Here is an 18038-nt window from a genome sequence, read left to right on the forward strand (position 1 = left end):
GGACGCCCTCGCCAGTCCTGCCCTGTTCTGCCCACAGGCCCTCGCAGACTGGCCAGTCGAGTGCGCGGCCTATCCTGACTCTAACGCTGTGTGGCAGGGGGACCTAGAGACAGATGTTCCCTGCCACTGGCATGGTGCAGACGGGGAGATGGTATCCCATGTGCACACAAGATATGTGTCAATGTAAAAAAAAAAAAAAAAAAAAAAAAAGGGAGAGAGAGACAGAGACGCTTTACTGGCAATGTTAGGAGGAAGAAAGGAGGCGCAGCAGTAGGTGGTGGTGGTGGTGATGGTGGTGGTGGGGGGTGTAAAAAGAGAAATAAATCAAGTCAAAGCAATTTGTGGCAATGGCTGCTGCAGTGTCATTAGGAATCCCGTCACGCAGCAGCTCCTCTGAGCAGTCAGCAGACGCAGGTTGACAGCAGGCCAAAGAGGAATTTTAATTTTTCTCCCTGTCTCACATCTCCCACCTCACATATATTTTCTAACTACCAGCCAACCCTGCCAATCGTAGCCTTCAAACTCATCCTCAATGCCATTCGCCCTTCCTGGATTCAAATTTCTTTCGATATCATAATACATAACTGCTACATCAAATGAGCTTTTAAAACTGTAATTTTCCTTGAAAGTTTACCCAAGTGTCACTCAAAAGTGACAAGTAAAGCAGAGATAATTCATCTTCTTTACATATAGACACACAATTAGGTACCAGTACGTGGAATTTGGTACCAAAACAAAAAAATAAAAGTTTGTTTATATCAAGGAAATCAGGAAATGTACAATATTATAATATTTCCAAGTAAACCGTCTGATATTCAAATACCATTGGTTCTATACTAAAAAAATATATATGTTTATATAAAATCTGTTTTAGCTATAGTTAACTTAGACAAAAACAAAAACTGGCTAATTAAGAAACTGATGATGCCATCGATGGATCATGTAAAGTGTTCATAGCAGACTATCAGGCTTGAGTTTGTAAGTAACGTTAGATTTTGTTCTTGAACAGGTGTTTCCTCAGGTTGGACGTATTGCATTTCACACTGCAGATGCTGCAGCGAGCGTTGTCTTTGTTGAGTTTTGAAAAGTCTTACTGTTAGCCACACTTGTAAGGGGGGATTCAGACTCTCTCTTTCTCTGTATACTCTGTTGGCACTGATTGATTTAAAAGGACAGAGTTCAGTATCCAACCCTACATGCGGCACAGTTTCACAGAAAATGTTATTTCAGTGTTATTTAATTCTCACTTTACCTCAGCCTGCTTCTTCTGCTTCTACTTCAGTGCGCAAAATGATTACTAACATTTGTGACATGGTTTCTGACGGGGTTAATACGCGAAATTGTGAAATGCAAAAGATAACAATGTTTTTACATCTGAAGAAAAAGTTGCAGTGATTGCTGGTGGCAGCAATGTTGTTATAAATACAATAAGAAAAATAGAATAAATGATCCTTTTAACCAAATTAATGACATGTCATTACATCATTACATGATGCATTTGACCTTTAAAAAAATAATTTAAAAAAATCAGTTTTAAGTGGTAGAGATAACATCGCTTATTGGAGCAGAAAATGACAAATATAGTACGGACACGTGCCAAACACAGAACCAACAGAGCCAAATCAGAGGACAAGCAGCACAAACGGAGAACGTGGTGATAACTCTGCCCGAGCGGAGCAGGGCAGAGTAATGCTGCACATTTCTCCTCTTAGCTGCCACTTTAATGAGCAGACAAAATGGCCACCATTGAATAATTAATATGCGGGTCCATTAACAAGGCATTAGAATGCATTCTATCTCTTATTGATTTTTTTTTCCTGTTTTCTTTTTTTTTTTTTGTTGAAAACTTTTACTCCATCTGCAGACCACTCTGCGTCCAGCGTTGGCGAGAGTGAAATATGGCTGCTGCTGTTTAAATGTCAGCTTTGTAATTACACATGGAGCCACGAGCTGGGCAATCCCGCGGCCTGAGGGCCTCTGATTTATGTTCAGGCACTGATGGTAATGTTCAACACAGACACGTGGGGGAAAAAAACGCATTCAAACGTAAAACATCTCCTTTTCTCTTACACATAAACACACCCAACCGAAACTTTTTATTTATCGTACAGAGTTTACACATGAGGTTAAGGCTTTTATGTATCGGCAGTAAAAACAATAGTAGCAGAGTAACTTGATCTAATTAATAATTTTTTTCCTTATCTTTACATCCTCGGGTCTTGAGAAATCATCAAATACTTTCTATCCCACAAACTATTTCAAATTCTGGGGGTTCGAAATGTGAAAAAGATGCATGCAATAGTATTTTTTAATATGTTTTTGAAAAACAGGGTTTTTTTTTTGATAAAACACCAACTGTTAAAACCATTTATCAGTCAAAAATGTTGACACATATCTGGTTCTAGCCTCTTCAGTGTAAACATTTGCTGCTTTTCTGCACAAATTACATAAGTCTGGATGTCCGACGTGAAGAAGCCAGCTTGGAGGTTTTATAGAATAAATGATTAATCGATGAACTCTACAAGTAATCAACAGCTTAACTGATAATGAAAATGTTTGTGGCAGCCCGACACTTTATCTTTATATTGATCGAGAACTGATAAGAACGTCACTCCTTTTCCCAATGGCTGGGAGTCTTGTGTGAACTGTAACCTCGACCCCTTTTCCTCCTCCTCACGGTGCTTTTTGCTCAGTGGTCTAACACACTCCACTGGCACGTGGGACGCCCTGGTTCAATACACCCTCCCTCACGCACTCCGCCCATCAGTCAGATCCCAGGCCCAGATACCTGCTGGGAAAACCAATCTATATCTGGGCGAATGAAGGAGGAGAGGCGAGGCCAGATCAATGTACAGATATTGATACAAGCAGCCATGCAAGGAGACTACACTACTTCTGAACTCATTCTCTCTCTCTCCCGCTGCAAAGATTAGGAATCGAGATGAACTGCTGAGTAAGGCCTGTGTGTGTGTGTGTGTGTGTGGGGCGGGGGACGGATGACAAAAGGGACACTGTAACTCATTGGCAGATGCTACAGATAGAACAGGGAGAAAGCGCAGAGAAGAAAGGGGAAGCGGAGATACGTAGCATCGACACAGATTACCACCGCAGAGCTCAGTAATGGTGTGAGGGGAGCACGTCAATAATAAATACCTCCCATTACACCACAGTGGACTGCTGCAGCAGCCTGTACAGCACGACACCTGCTGACTCCCTGATCTACCTCAAATTACACTGATGCGCTCACACTGAGCTTCCGTGGACCACAACACACACGGACCGCATCAAACACAGAGACACGGCTCAGCTATGCACAGATGCATTCACAAAATCCCACAAGCGGCCGCAACGCTGAACTCATCTTCCAGCACAGTACAGAGGTTGAAAGTCAGAGTTTGATCCTCCCTGGCGACTCCCTGCCGGGGTCTGGATTTTTTTATTTTTTTAAGGCGCTCTCCCTTCCCCTCTCCTCAAAGAGATGAGGCTTGACATCCAGGTGTTTTATAGTATTTGTAGCTCTGATCATCCATCAAGCCGATCGATCACTCTCCCAGCAGCTTTTATTAATGATCTTGTCAGCCAGCTCGCTCTCGAGTGTAGCCGCTTGTCCAGAATGATAGATCATTAGCTAGTCTGCCTGCTATTTATTCTCTCATGACCTTGTCTCTCCCCATTGTTGAGTGGGCCAAGTTATGAGAGCTAGAACATGATAATTCACTATTGATTCTGTTTTGGTTTTATTTATTTATTTATTTTTTTAGCTTTCTTCAACTGCAAACATAATGACAGCGGTGGAAGGAGCGCTCATTTAAGTCAAAGCAGGTATAGCACCATGCAAAAAATACTAAATACAAGTAAGTGCTTACAAATAAAAGTACATAAGTTTAAGCAAAAAAACATACCTCAAATATCAAAAACATTCATTCAGTCCCTATTAGTGTGATATTGATTTCCCTTTGGAATCATTATTACTGATGACAATAAAGATGATTACTGATGATCTCTTCTGTACAATAGCTGCCAGATTAATGTAGCAGAGTAAAAAATACATCTGAAATGTGGTGTAGAAGTAGAAACTACTCGTACCATAACGTTGTACTTGAGTAAACGGAATAAAACTGCATATTTTTCCACCACAGAAGTGGAGCACCAGCGTCCTGTCCACTGCAGAACGACTTGTCATCACAACACCGTGAGACAAACACGATCAACGGACAGTAATGAGGGACAGGAGAAGAAAGGAAAAAAAGCAGAGCGATAAAAAGAGAAGGAGGGGAAAAAGGTCAACGGAGAAAAAAGGCAAAGAGAAAACAGAGAGCGAGTCAGCAGGAGTTTCACAGGAACAAAGCCCGAGGCTGAGCCAGTGAGGTGTAAGCAGCTTTAGAATAAACATGAGCTCCATGTAAACAACAACCTGCCACTACAAGCATCGGTTATGCACCCACACAGACCTGCTGGGGTTCTGGATTCACTGACGTGTGTGTGTCTATGTGTGTGTGTATACTGTAGACTAAGGGTGTCCCTGGGGCTGAAGAGCCTTGCCTGTCATCTTCCCATCACTCCTCTCTCTGCCCACTTACATCCATAAAGCCTGTCACGCTGATCAACTAGCTACAGGCCAGAAGCCCTTTGTGATTGTCAAAAGTGAACACATGTGAATATCTGACTGCATAATCGTAGCCTGATTTCCTGTTTGTGTCAGTGACGTACAACAGACCAGCAGCGCATACTATGTGCTCTGCTGTGAATTGAGTTGTTTCTGTGGCTCACGAAGAAGAGTCTGAGCTGACCTTTAGTGTTCAAAGAGGGAGGAACTTCTTTCTGCTCCGGAATCCTTCATGATGGACGGCTTTCATGTTCACAGCAGAATGACGGGCTGAGACTCCTGGAGGTGGTGGGTGGGGGGTGCAGAGTGACAGAGGATGAGTTTCAAAGTAACATACTGTATGCACCAAGTCAAAATGCAAACTTTCAGAGTTCAGGGAGCACATTACTACAGCATCTTTGCGTTGTGAAGTTCAAATTCTGAATGCTCGGTATGACATATCAGGATGAGTGCCTGTCTGAGTCGCCGTGCCCTGGGCTCAACTTATAACAAAGGCAGACTGTGCATTTGTTCTGTGCCACAAAACATTCGAACAATTCATCGTTAACTATTAGATTATCCTGTTAAATTAACAAAGTCTCTCTCACACTTCCTCACTTTTCTCACCTAAGTACCTATAGTTCAGCATTTTGGAAACTTGTTCACATTCTTGCTGAGAGTTCAGTGAGAAGATTAATACCGTAAACAGTCATTTATCTTAGCTTGGTATTACCACTGGAAACAGGCGTAAACAGCTAGCCTGGTTCTAAAAATGACATGTTTTTGTTTTTCTGCGCTTTAGAGCTTGACCATTTCTGAGCCACAACTTCCTGGAGTCCTTGCCCATTTCCTGGCAACCTCACAATGATGCCAGAAGTCCAGGCTAACTGTTTCCAGTCTTAATGCTGAGCCAAGTGAACTGGCAAGCAAGCTGGCTCTGTCTTCACTGTTAACGCATACGCACAAGAGTGGGTTCAATCATCTCACGAGCTCTCGGTAAGAAAGCAAATAATTCTTTTTCCCAAAATGTTAATGCCATTTGACGAAGTTGCAAACTGCCACATGTTTCTGTCTGTCTTCAACCTGGTGTATCTCGGGATACAATTCTAAAAAGGGGACAGAGAAAATGAAATCAGTGATTGAATGAGCTGGCATTCAATCAGCATGCTCGATGTAATAAAAAATCTCTTTCTGAAATGAAATAGTGGTTCAGTTCTGTGTTAGCTTGTGATGCCAGCTGGTTCCTGTTATAACCTAATGTGTCCATCATCTGAGGAAGAAGCTAAATGAAATATGAAGTTGGAGGCAGGCCTACATTAAAAATGAAACTGTGACGAGGTAAAACAACTCTAAAACAACACAGTAATATGAACACTCCTGTCATCTCTTTTTAACATCACCTGTCTCTCCGAAACCTTTGCCATTCTACCCAAACTCTCCGTGTGATTCACACACATAAACAACCTCATCGTGTCCCCCATAACCCACCCTCCAGGACCCTGGGGCCCAATAAGCAGCCATCTGCAGACAACCTTTTCCCACCACGCTCCAGCAAACACAGGCAGGGAGTGTTTCAGTGTGTGTGTGCACGTTTGAGAGAGAGGGAGGTGGATGTAGTTCAAGGGCACAAGTGCTCCATCAAGCTTGAGTCCAGGGAATATCCACCAGCTTCCTCCATCCCCCCCATGTGCGCCGGGGAGACACTGGAACCTGAATGCTGAGTGCCCCCCCATAAAAACACACACCTACAGTAGAGTGTATCTATTACTGCACACCAGCTCTTTGCCCCTCTCCTGCAAGCTGCAGCATCAGCCCGAGTCTTCCTGCCGTGGCCCTGGCCAACTCCCAGCTCTTGGCGTGGGTGGTTGGGTGGGGCGGCGGATGGGGGATTTGGGGGCACTGAAGCTGTCCTCTGGTGCTCCTGCAGCCCTGCCTGCTCATCCATCCTGGCCTGCCAGCCCACAGATCGATAACTCTGCTCTCTTAATCAGGTCTCTGGTGACTGTGGGCGGATGAGTGTGTGTGTGTGTGTGTGTGTGCACGGACTGGAGGTTGTATTGGCTGGGGGTTGCACTTGTGTTTCTTTCCATCTTCCATACTGTGGATGTTCATCATGACTGTTTATCTCATCTGTATTTTAGTGTCTCCTTCTCTCTTTCGCTTTCTTCTTCATCTCTGGATCCTTTTGCATATCACTTGTTCACAACCTCAGGCCAACTTTTTCCCCCTACATCTTCATTTTTGTCATCCCCCCTTCTTCCATCAAATCTCTCTAGCCAGCTCTTGTTAAGGCTCCAATTTCTCAGACAGTCCTGCTTTAAGTTTTGTTTTTTTTTTCTCTCTTCTCTGTGCCTTTTCTTTCATCTCTTCACACACTTTCTGCCTTGTCTGGCAGCACACCAGGGCTCATTCAAAAGGATTCTCAAAGTGAAGTTGGTCCCGGTGCCACTGCAATCTGTTTTGACTTGTGATGAAGGCAGAAGAGGTAGCAGTATTGGAGAAATGGAGATGAGAAAGGCTGAGAGGTGAGAAGAGCGAGCGGAGTGAGAGGGTTAGTCAGATGGAGTGTGGGGCATCCAGCTGTGGTGTTGTGCCTTGCTAGAGAATCCGCCTTCAGGCTCTCATCACACCTGTGTAACCACAGCTGCACAGACACACACACACACACACACACACACATACAGAGGAAATATGTGTAACAGTCACTGTATTTAATGTCAAAGAAGCAAACAAAAATAACTCCAAAATGCTTTTTTAATTTAAATGTTATAGAACTTTTTAATCTTCAGATAAACATTATCTGTTATCTCGAGGGCATCAGTGTGTGTACAATGCAAATGATCTGATTGATTTAAATACCTAATTAATCGTTTTCTATATATATATATATATATAACAGCATTTTCTGATCACTGCTCACACTACAAAGTTCACAATGTCTTTCCATCGTATGTCCTGTTCGGTGTGGGTATAATTAAGCATAAATCTTGATCCTTTTCATGCCACTCTGCTGCCAAACATTTTCACCATAATCATACCAATAACACATCAGAATATTCTAGCACCCAAAACTGTCTCTACTAGGAGGCACTGCTGTATTTAAGTAATTTCATTGGAGCAGATAAACATCCTGTTCCTGCTACATGCCATTATTCATGAGGAGCAAAAGCTGGCTAAACTAGCTGACAGTCAAATGAACTTCACAAAGGGAAAGTCAGATGTTTGTCCAAAGATTTTATACTCCTTTCATGTTTACCAAAAGCTCTCTCACTCCATTTCCATTGCACATTACGTTTGAGCTTTCTTACCTTTGTCATGCCGCAGGTTTAGCATGTTTTTACACGTGCCAAACATACTTGAGAATTCATACTGTACGTGATGTGAAACTGGGACACTGTGACAATAGCAAACCCTACAAAAGTGGGTCATATTAAGTTGCACACCAATTAACAGTACCTGACAACTTCTTAACTTCGTACTGTATTTCTGTTATGTTAGTTTCAATCTGAACCACTATTTTTGGACTTTTTATTAACAGATTCAGTTGCATTTGAGCACATTTTTGTTTCCTATTGTCTCAAAAATTACATACCTGGCAGAACAACTGATTCACAGCTTTTCCGGCATTCAATATAACAGAATTAGCTTTGCATCAGTGTTTGTAGTTGTGATGGAGTTAACTCAGAGGTCAAAGTCAGTTTCCATAAGGCATTGATCCATTAGTGAGCATTTCCTCACTACACTTGTCTGTGATGTTTGTTTGATCTAAGGACCAGATGGAAACTACACCTGCATTTCATTAACCAGGAAACTGTATGTTGTCATACGCATCTAAGTGGTCCAGTCATGGGAAGAATTGTTGCAGGAGGTCCTTCTTGTTGACCTTGCCCATCTGATTCCTTGGCATCTCCTCCACCAGCACCAGGCCTGTGGGAATGGTGTACGATGCCATGTGCTCCCTGCAATAAACACTGATGTTAATACACCGAAGACTGTTTACCGCAGAGAGGAAGATAAACGGACTCAATTCAGGCGGGCATGCACAGGGACACACACACACAACACCGATCAATGCGCACACATGGAACCCCGTACACACATGCAACGACAAAAAACGAAAACAAAAGCTGGAAAAACAATTGCAAAACAAAGGCTAGCCCTGTGGCAGAGTAGTCAAGATAAGGAAAGAAATGTCCTTCATACACTTTGCAGCTCTCCTCCATAATATCCATAATTCGCCTTCCAGACACAGACAATTCCCTTCTTACAAAACAATATAATCACTGTGAGATGAAAAAAAACAAAACAAAAAACAAATAATAAAAGGAAAAACAGAAGGCTGGGATAATTAAAAGTGTTTTATTTTTTCCGTTTTGAGTGCATGGTTGTTACGTCAAGTCTTCAAGCCCGAAGCTTTTTCTATTATCTTCTAACCTAGTTTGTTTGTTTGCGCCTGAGTGTGTGTGTGTGTGTGTTCTTGTGTGGTGCGAGCAAGCATAATGACTCACACTGCTGCCATCAAACACTCCTTTCAGCAGATGTCTCCGTCTCTCCCCCTTCCTGACTCACTGAGTAAAGTGTGGGTGAGTATATGTGCATACATACACTGTCGCTGTAATGGGGCCTGCTTGTGTCACAAATTTCTCCAGGGCAGTGCGTCTGTCTGCGTGTGTGCACGCACGTGTGTGTGTTCGTGGCAGTGTGGGGCGCAGAGGGTGTGACAGAGATTCAGACTGACAGTGGAAGCCAGGGCACTGAAGAGTGAGCATCCATCTACTTGTTTATGTCTCATTTTATTTCCCTCTCTCTCTCTCTCCGCTACACCCTGGCCTCAGCAGCGGGCTGTGTTCTGGCACTGCCTGTCCGCTGGCAGCACCCCTGGCTGCAAGCGCTGTGTGTGTGTGTGTGTGTGTGTGTGTGTGTGTGAGTGTGAGTTAACCTGGGTCACAGACAGCCATAGTAATCCACCATGTTGGACCAGCGGGCCACAGCAGTAGGCTCTAACACTCACACATCATATGGAGCCCACAGCCTCGACACGCTCGCTCTCTCAGTCACAAACTCTCACACACATGCACACAGTCATGTTTCCATCACTTACGGGGACGTTACAAAGACTTACGTTCATTTCCTGGAGGCTTAACCACCACCTAACTATAACAATAAACATGACTTGCCTAATCTTAACTCTTACCTTAACCTAACCCTAACCTCAGCCTAACCTTAAAGCAAGTCTTCACCCCAACATTTAATGACTTATATTGTGGGGACTTGCACTTTGTCCCCATAAGTAAGGCGGGTCCTCACAATGTGATTATGTAAACAGATTTTTGTCCCAACAACTACAGGAATGCACATCTCCACACACACACACACACACACAATATGCATTCTGATAGGACTCTGAGATGTGAATCAATGATAGCAATGGGCAGTAGAAAAAGAGTGTAGAAGTGAAAAAATAGAGGGGGGGAGTGAAGAAAAAGATGGACAAATGGGTTAGAGAAAATTCTATGTAGAGGAAGAATAAAAAGGAGGGAAATAAAGCGGAGTTTTTTGCCTTCAGTCACACCAAAGCAAAGGGCTGCACGTCACCATCAACTATCTGCGATACACAAAATAAACTCTGACATTTTGCAAGGGAAGAGGAAAAAAAAAACAGCGAAGACGTAAGATAAAGCCCCACATAACAATGATTTGTTTGCTTCCTCTGCATCTTCCTCTTTTTCTTCTCCTCTCCTTCCTCCCGCTCCCCTCATTAGTCCATTTCTGTCCTCTCTTTCTCTCACATCCCTTCGTATTGATCTGAGGACTTGGGGGCCGGTCACCGAGGATGTATGTGCTGAACTGCTCAGAGAGCTGCAGAGTCTGCATTAGGAGCCTTCATTTGCTTATCACAGGACTCACAAAGAGCTTCTTCTTCTTGAATCAGCGAATTAAGATGTAACTGATGGTCAGCACTCCTTTGAAAAACTGGAACATAGTGCTCTAATGTTTTGTGTTGATTCAGGATGGTGTAATGGTTATAAGTTATTTTACCTGCTGCTGCAAAGTTTACTATGAGAAAGAAAAGACCATCACTTTATCCATCTTGACAGCTTCAAAGTAAACTGCGCAATTACAATGTGCATATTGTAAATAAACTCTACCTTTTGCTAGGAATGTGAACTCTGCATTGCATTGTGTTATGGAAAAAGCTGCACCAGATTAAATTTTCTTAGCTGGACAACCAAACATCTTTTTGCCAGACATGAATGAAGGAGGAAGGGCAGCACGGTGGTGTTGTCATTAGCGCTGTCGCCTCATGGCCAGAGGGTTTAGCCGTGTGGTGATGGGGACTGTGAAGGTTTTTTTCTTTTTTCTTCGGAAGCTACTGTATTATCAAGCAAAAAGCCACCATACCTTGCCCAGGTCTTCAACTCCGGCAGAGTCATATGTCCCTTCTTCAGCTGCACCACTGCAATGACTTTCTGACCCCATGTGGCATCTGGTGCCCCAATCACAGCCACATCTGCAATGGTAAAATCACACAAAGTACACATGTTGCTGTTAAGTGCAGTGGGACTCAAAAACAGTTTTTTCTTTCTTGTGCTGGCTCCGCACCTCAGCATGCTGGTTTTGAAACAGAACAGTGACTAGGTGCTGACTCTTATCTTTATTTAGATTGTGTTTATATGCGCATTAGATGAACAGTGTTAGCATTGCATTTCTACATAGTCTATTAATTTTAAGGGACAGTCAAGAACATCCCACTGTTAACTCATTAAAAGTCTTGTCATTGTGTCAAAAGGACGACAGCGTTTACCTAATATTGATGTGGATGCCCCCGGACGTGATAGTAATTGCATTTAACAGCCAATGTGCTACAGAACAGAGCCGAAACAACGACAAATGCCTTCCTGGCCTACTTGCAGACCAAACCACAGCACTCTTACCCATGATGTCTGGATGAGCCAGCAGGTGACGCTCCACCTCGAGTGCGCTGATCTTGTAGCCGCCACTCTTGATGATGTCGACGCTGCTGCGGCCCATGATCCAGTACACACCATCTTTATACACCGCCGTGTCTCCTAAAACACAACGTACATACAACAAGAGAAGAGAGCAGTACAAATGGAGTGAGAAAGTGTCTGTGTTATTTTTGTTTATGAGCTGGTAAAAAAACAGGTGAGTGTGTGAATTTGTTGCTGTTTATTTTAAACAAAGTTTACAGCCATACTAGTGGCTCTGTGAAGCTGTACTTAGACACACAGTGGTGCTTTAAGCGAAATATTTTTGTCAGCATGCTCACACTTGCAATGGGCTAATACTAACAGCGCTACAGAAAAGGTCAGGGAAAACTAGGCAGCCATTAGCATTTCTCCTCTAGACGACATGGAAAACTGTTCCAATTTACATCCATCTAATAGTCGTAGAGATATTACAGTTCGGACCAAAGTGGTGCGCTGAATGGCCGACATTTCCATCACCAGAGTCATGCCACTAGCATGGTTAAAAATGAATGAAAATCTGGTCAAAAGTACTATTTGCAGAGCAAACATGCCAAAGTTTGACCATTAACTTCCACTGATAGAGTGCAGTCAGCAACTTCTTTGCATTCATTTCTCCTCATTACTGAACTCTCAGCATATTCTGAGCTGTGCTTGCCACACGACAACCTAATTCATTATAATCACCACAAGCGGTTTCTTGAAAGAGACAAGACAATCGCTTTTGGGTTTATGGGAAAAATATCAGGAGAGAAACCAACAAAACTGAAAAAAACCCAGCATCTATCAGTAATGTTCATATTATCTCCTTTATGTTTAGATAGAAGGTATGTGAATACAACATGTGTATAAGCATGTGTTGGAGAAAGAGTGCAGTGGATGGATGAGTGTTTAAGATCACCAACACCTTCCTTCAGACACACACACACACACTTACACACAGAGGTTTCTGGGGGGCAGGTGTGGGGGAGGATGAGTACAGTATGTGGGATGAGGGGCTCAGCTGGGCCTGAGGATGACGAGTAGAGGAAATGGGTCAGTATGGATGAGTGGAGAGAGACGAAGGGGGGAGAGAAAAATGGACACAGGAGGGAAGGAGCAGGGAGGAGAAAAGTAGGAACAGGAAGGTGTCCTTCTGGATTATTACAGGTGGTGCAGCTGGGACCGAGGAGAGAGTGTGTGCCGTGTGTGTGTGTGTGTGTGTGTGTGTGTGTGTGTGGTGTGTGTGTGTGTGTGTGTAAAAGACTGTGATGAGGTTAAGTTGATGTTGTAGTTAAGATTAGAAGACTGAATAAATGCAGCAGACTGAGAGGTCAGCAGAGGTCAGGCAGCTACAGCTCCACTGAGGACATGGAGGAAAAATCATCTTTATTGTCTTTGCAAATTTGGGGTTTTAATGCCTCAGGTCATTGAAACCCCAAATTTCTAAACATGTGCACAATTACACACAAATATACACAGCGAGTTTTAAGGCTTGCTGTAAATCTTTTTTTAAGCACATTCTAAAATATGTCAGTTTTAATGCTCAGTAATACAAAATAACTCTGCACATTTTATTTGATTACAGATATGATTTTGGTTATATGTCCTCTTCATTGTTTAAATAAAACCAAAACTGAAGGAAATGAAAATTTAGGTATTTATTAAAAGTTTTCCTTCAGATTTTAATATCGAGCATTGTGGAGAAGTATTACAGAAAGGATAATTTAAGGGGTAAAATTAATATGCAGAAAGTAATATCGCAACAAATATTGAAAAAATAAATGATTTTTGGTTGGTAGTTATTAAAAGGAACAGTTCAACATTTTTTTATAATGACCTTATTCACTCTCTCCCTGGGAGTGAGATGAGAAAAGTCTCATACAGAGTCTTATTGTTTATGCTAAGCTAAGCCGACCAGTCACTTGTGTGGTATGTTGAGCTACTCCTTTATGTCTTAGGAGGTGTGGGGTGGCACAGGGAGACTTTGGACTCATTACCTCAGCATTGCTACAGCCCTGCTAGACACATTGCCACCAGGTTCAGCTGATCATGTTTGCTGACACCACAGCAGAAAAAAAAAAATCTAAAGTTGAAATATGGAATAAATAAAAGAAAAGAACGGACTCTGTCTTACCTGGAATCAACATGATGAAGCATTTTAGGAGAAGGATTCTATTTTGATGATGGTCTGTTTTTACTGCCATCTTCCATCTCTCCTCTACTCCATCATTTAATCTCATTTGTTCTCTTCTCTCACCCTGCATCCCTCTATCCATCTTACACTTCTGTCCACTTTTTCAGCTTCTACTGCTCTACAGTGTCACCCAAACACACTGTCTGACTGTCTGTTTTATTTCATTTATTTTATTTTTTTTTACATTTTTAGTCCCATCCTTGCCCTCCATTTTTTCTCACTACCTCTGGATCATTCCTCATCACATTTCCTCCTCTCCACCTATCTTCCCATCTCTTTTTCCCCCTCTTGCCTCTCTGCTTCAGCATCAATAGAGGGCCCATCTGTTCCCATACATCACGCACTTCATTTCAGTTTATTAGCTGGGATAAATCATAAATATTTCATTATACATCACGGGCGGCTGTCGCCTGCACACCGACAATTTATCACTGCTGCCCTCTCTGCCGGCTTGCCACGGCGGCTATAAGCTTTCCAGTCTATTAAACAAGATTGATACAGTGTGTAAATTTAGATATTGGGAATTTCTTCACAGACCACTGCTCCGTGCTGATAGGCCAGGGTAACAGGGGAGGGGAGGGGAGGAGAGCGAGGGGGGTGGAGGGAGATGGGGAGAGAGCAGAAGAGCTTGCTTGGGTGTTAACACCACTAACAGAGCACTTACAGTTTTCTCTATTCTCCTCCTCTTTTGGATGAGGGGGAAAATAAAATAAAATGCTGTAATAATTTGGTTACAGCAATGTAGAGTACTTGTTACATGCAAAAAATATGGGGGGGGGGGCAGTTTACATGCACACTAAGAAGCTGTTAGTGCATCCTGTGTATACAGCATATATACGCATATATATATACAGCATATATATGCAAAATATGCTAAAATTTGACCATTTAGCTACAAATATTTAAGCATAGAGTAGAGGAAAGAAACTGCATTAATGAGGTAATGTTTGACAAATGGGTTAAAAAGAAGCACTCAGAGAACATGCTTGAATTGAGTTTGAAGTACTTATACAGGACTCTTTGACCTTTTCTCTTTGAGGAGAAGGAAATAACGAGGGATAGAACAGCATGTTTGCAGAGAGGCACAAGTGGGAATAGTGATTGGAGAACACAGACTGATAAAAGAGAATAGAAGGGCGAGAGAGAGAGAGATTGTCGGGAACTGTGTTATTAGGACGCACACACACACACACACAAACTTGAACACATACAAAAGTACATACATACTGTATGTACACACACACATATGCACACAAACACAACTTCAGGCATCAGAGACTCGCTGCCATTATGCGTTATGGCGTCGGAGGCAGATATGGCCGAATGGCTTTCTTAATTAAAACGATAAGAAGCCTAATTGCACTGGGCTTTCATCTCATTCTGAAGCATTAAAGAGAGTGAAGGCACACAGTGTGGGGGGAAAAAAAAAGAAATAAAAACAGATCAAGACTTCAACTGGAGGACGGAGGGCAAAAAAAACTTTGATAATGTCTTTCAGAAAACAAGAAAAGGACATTAGTTGGCTCTGCAGAAAACTTCATTCTCTTCGAGCGTAATTGAAATTTCAGACAATCAAAACAACATTATTTTAAGCCATTAATCATGATTTTCTTAATAGGAAAAACAACACTGTGCATTTTGTGTAATCAACTTTTTTTTTTAATTCAAGCCACAAATTTTTTTAGATTAATACAAATGACCAAATGAATACAAAATTGCATTGAAAAGAATTTCTGCTGGAGTGTAACAATTCTAACATTTTAACAGAGCTGGCTTACATTCCTGTTGTCATTTTTTTGGTTGCTCAAAGACATCTATATTGGTGTAACAGTTGCCATGGTTAACTGACAATATTACACTGAGCCTACTAGATGGAAATAAAAAGAGGAGACATATGAACTGTGTGCAGTGACGGGGAGAAGCCGGTTGTAAAGGTAACTCTGAAAATGTAAAAGCAAAGTACAGCATAAAACAGCCAAATAATAGCATATGTAACAGGAAGGAGCCAAAGACTTTCGAAGCTCTGCTTAGTCTTAGACAAGCCAGTATATTTAACACAATTCTGATGATGCAAATCAGAAGTAAACCATAAGACACCACCAGGTGCACCAGGCTGTGGGCTCTTTACCCATCAAACAAACTTGCTTTGCCTTGCTCGCTCAGTACCCACTCAACAAACCCTCCGAGCTGGCAGGGGAGCGGCACGGTGGCTCCACAGTGATGTGCTGTCACTTATGTTACCTCAGAAAATGTGATCTATGATTTGGCATACATCACAACTACTTTTCTTCCAAAAAAAAAAAAAAAAAAAAAAAAAAGTAGCTGTGGGGTATTTTCAGTGCTTTTCCCAGTTGATATCATCAATGTACAGTAACTTTGACTTATTTCTGATGGCCTTATTTCATACAATGTTTCAGAATTACACAGACGTGCACACACACACGTAGTCTAGACATGTTGTTTTTGCTGAAACCAAAAGTGTGTGAGGGGAAAAGGGCAGAGTGTGACATATGACAAAGGCCAACATCACAAAAACACTTCAGTCAGTCTGCCACAAGCATTAAAGTTAGAGGTGTCGAGGAAGGAGAGAGGAAACTCAAAATGCTCGAAAACAGTTTCCGCGGAGGTGACAGAAATCATCCATTTGTTTGTTTGCCTCACAGCCCCATTACAGATTTCTGCTGTTTCTGAAATAGACAGAAGTGACTGTTATATGAGTGTTTGTGACTGTGATTCGAGTCTGACCTTGATCTAAGTACCATGTACTTGTTTCTGTGCGTTCCCCACTCATCACTGGAGATGTGTCCAGCATGTAACCTCCCGTAAAGTGCACTTTGAGCAATGAAATAAAAAGATGTCCTCATTAGTTTCTCATTTTGGCTTTGACTCAAACTCAGACTGCAACAGTTTAAAAAAAGAAACAAAAAAAAAAATCTGATTCCAAACACTCAAGTAGGTGGTTTAAAAGTAAAATGTTCTTTAGAAAACATGTCAACATGTCTATGATTCCCTTCATTGTCATGATGAAACAACCGAAACTGAAGTAATTAAATTTATGTCAAATAAATGTTAACGTTCAGACAGCCGAACAATGAAAATATGTCCTTTCCTTATTCTGATCATGTGTTGCACACAGTATGTCTGAGGGGAAGAAATTCCTGTCTGAAATCCCCACTAACTCCTGTTTTCTTTTACAGCATTTCAAGGTTTAAAACTATTTTTTTATTGACAAAAAAAGGCTGCGTTCTTGAGCCTGAAGTACACACAGCTTCCATAGCTACTCTGGTCAAGATTCTTCTGCTTCTTTAGGCTCCATATACTAACTTGTCATAAAAATTGCTTGAAAACCAGGCTCTAGTCCAAAGTTCAAAGCGACCGGAAACCATAAATTCAGTGGCAGCATGTAACTAAATATATTTACTTAAGTATGTACTTACTACAAATTAAAAATATCTATATATTTTATGTCATCTTTAGTTGCAACTCACTTTACAAATCAAGATTTTTTTTGTCGTACAGTTGAGATGATCAGACGACTTACAAAAAATTGACCGGCTGAATCCGCTGTATCAATTAATCAAGAAAATAATCAAAAGATGAATTTATCAGGAAATATAGCTTAAATAAAATTGTTAAAATCAGCTCCACCTCAACCAATTACAACAGTAAAATCCTGCTTTTATTAATGCATGAGTAATAATAATTCAATGACATGATAGTTAATAGTTAAGCACATTTTTATGATTTTATTGACATAATTTAAATTTTCAATTTTCAATGCAGGGTTTTTACTTGCAGCAGAGTATTTTTACAGTCAATACTTTCTGCTGCATGATGACGTATACGCGTTTCGCTCGCTTCACTTTCACCTTCTACAAACGCCGTCTTCACAGCTGACAATCACCACTCAAGCTGACCAGCTACAGTGCAGTTCTTGTTTAGGTTGCATAAGCTGTGTAGGATGTACATGCATTTTACAGCGCAGTCCTCTGTACATGGCACATGCAGACAGGGAAGCCTAGCGAGCCAAACATGTTAAAACTCGAATTACCTTACCATCAACCAAAACTCCAAAGTTTGTTTCGAGTTTTGTTTATCCATGTTGCTGCACTAGCATCAGTGAAGTGTTTAAAGTGATCCTGAAGAGGACATGCTTCTCCTCTGCCAGAACGAGTGGAGTCACAGTCTTTCACCACATGTGGCACAACCTAAAGCCCCACACTGCAGGTTAAAGCTGAGTGCCCTCCATCATTGTGGAGAGGAGAGCCTTCTCTGCACAAAGATGAGA

The 18038-nt window shown here is 41.8% G+C and overlaps 2 protein-coding genes across 5 annotated transcripts in view; both read right to left on the reverse strand.

The window, feature by feature from the left end:
* The window catches only part of cdh15 (cadherin 15, type 1, M-cadherin (myotubule)), a 32116-nt gene extending 26917 nt beyond the window's left edge, over positions 1–5199 (reverse strand). The window contains exon 1 of the mRNA XM_046389681.1: positions 4791–5199. The gene's annotated coding sequence lies outside the window, so the exon portion shown is untranslated. The remainder of the gene's footprint in view (positions 1–4790) is intronic.
* An 85-nt stretch (positions 5200–5284) lies between these two features.
* acsf3 (acyl-CoA synthetase family member 3) overlaps positions 5285–18038 on the reverse strand; it is a 32558-nt gene continuing 19804 nt past the window's right edge. Inside the window, exons 8-11 of one of the 4 annotated variants that reach the window (XM_046389710.1) lie at positions 11521–11655; positions 10988–11096; positions 8413–8544; positions 5285–5691 (exon numbers count right to left, since the gene is read on the reverse strand). In XM_046389710.1, coding sequence (XP_046245666.1) covers positions 8430–8544; positions 10988–11096; positions 11521–11655 — 359 coding nt within the window. In that variant the 3' untranslated portion in view covers positions 5285–5691; positions 8413–8429. Of the gene's footprint in view, positions 5692–6339; positions 7230–7335; positions 8545–10987; positions 11097–11520; positions 11656–15418; positions 16438–18038 lie in introns of those variants that run through there. The other 3 variants (XM_046389702.1, XM_046389693.1, XM_046389720.1) reach the window with 3 other exon arrangements.

This window comes from Scatophagus argus, chromosome 1, assembly GCF_020382885.2.
Source record: "Scatophagus argus isolate fScaArg1 chromosome 1, fScaArg1.pri, whole genome shotgun sequence".
NCBI lineage: Eukaryota > Metazoa > Chordata > Actinopteri > Scatophagidae > Scatophagus > Scatophagus argus.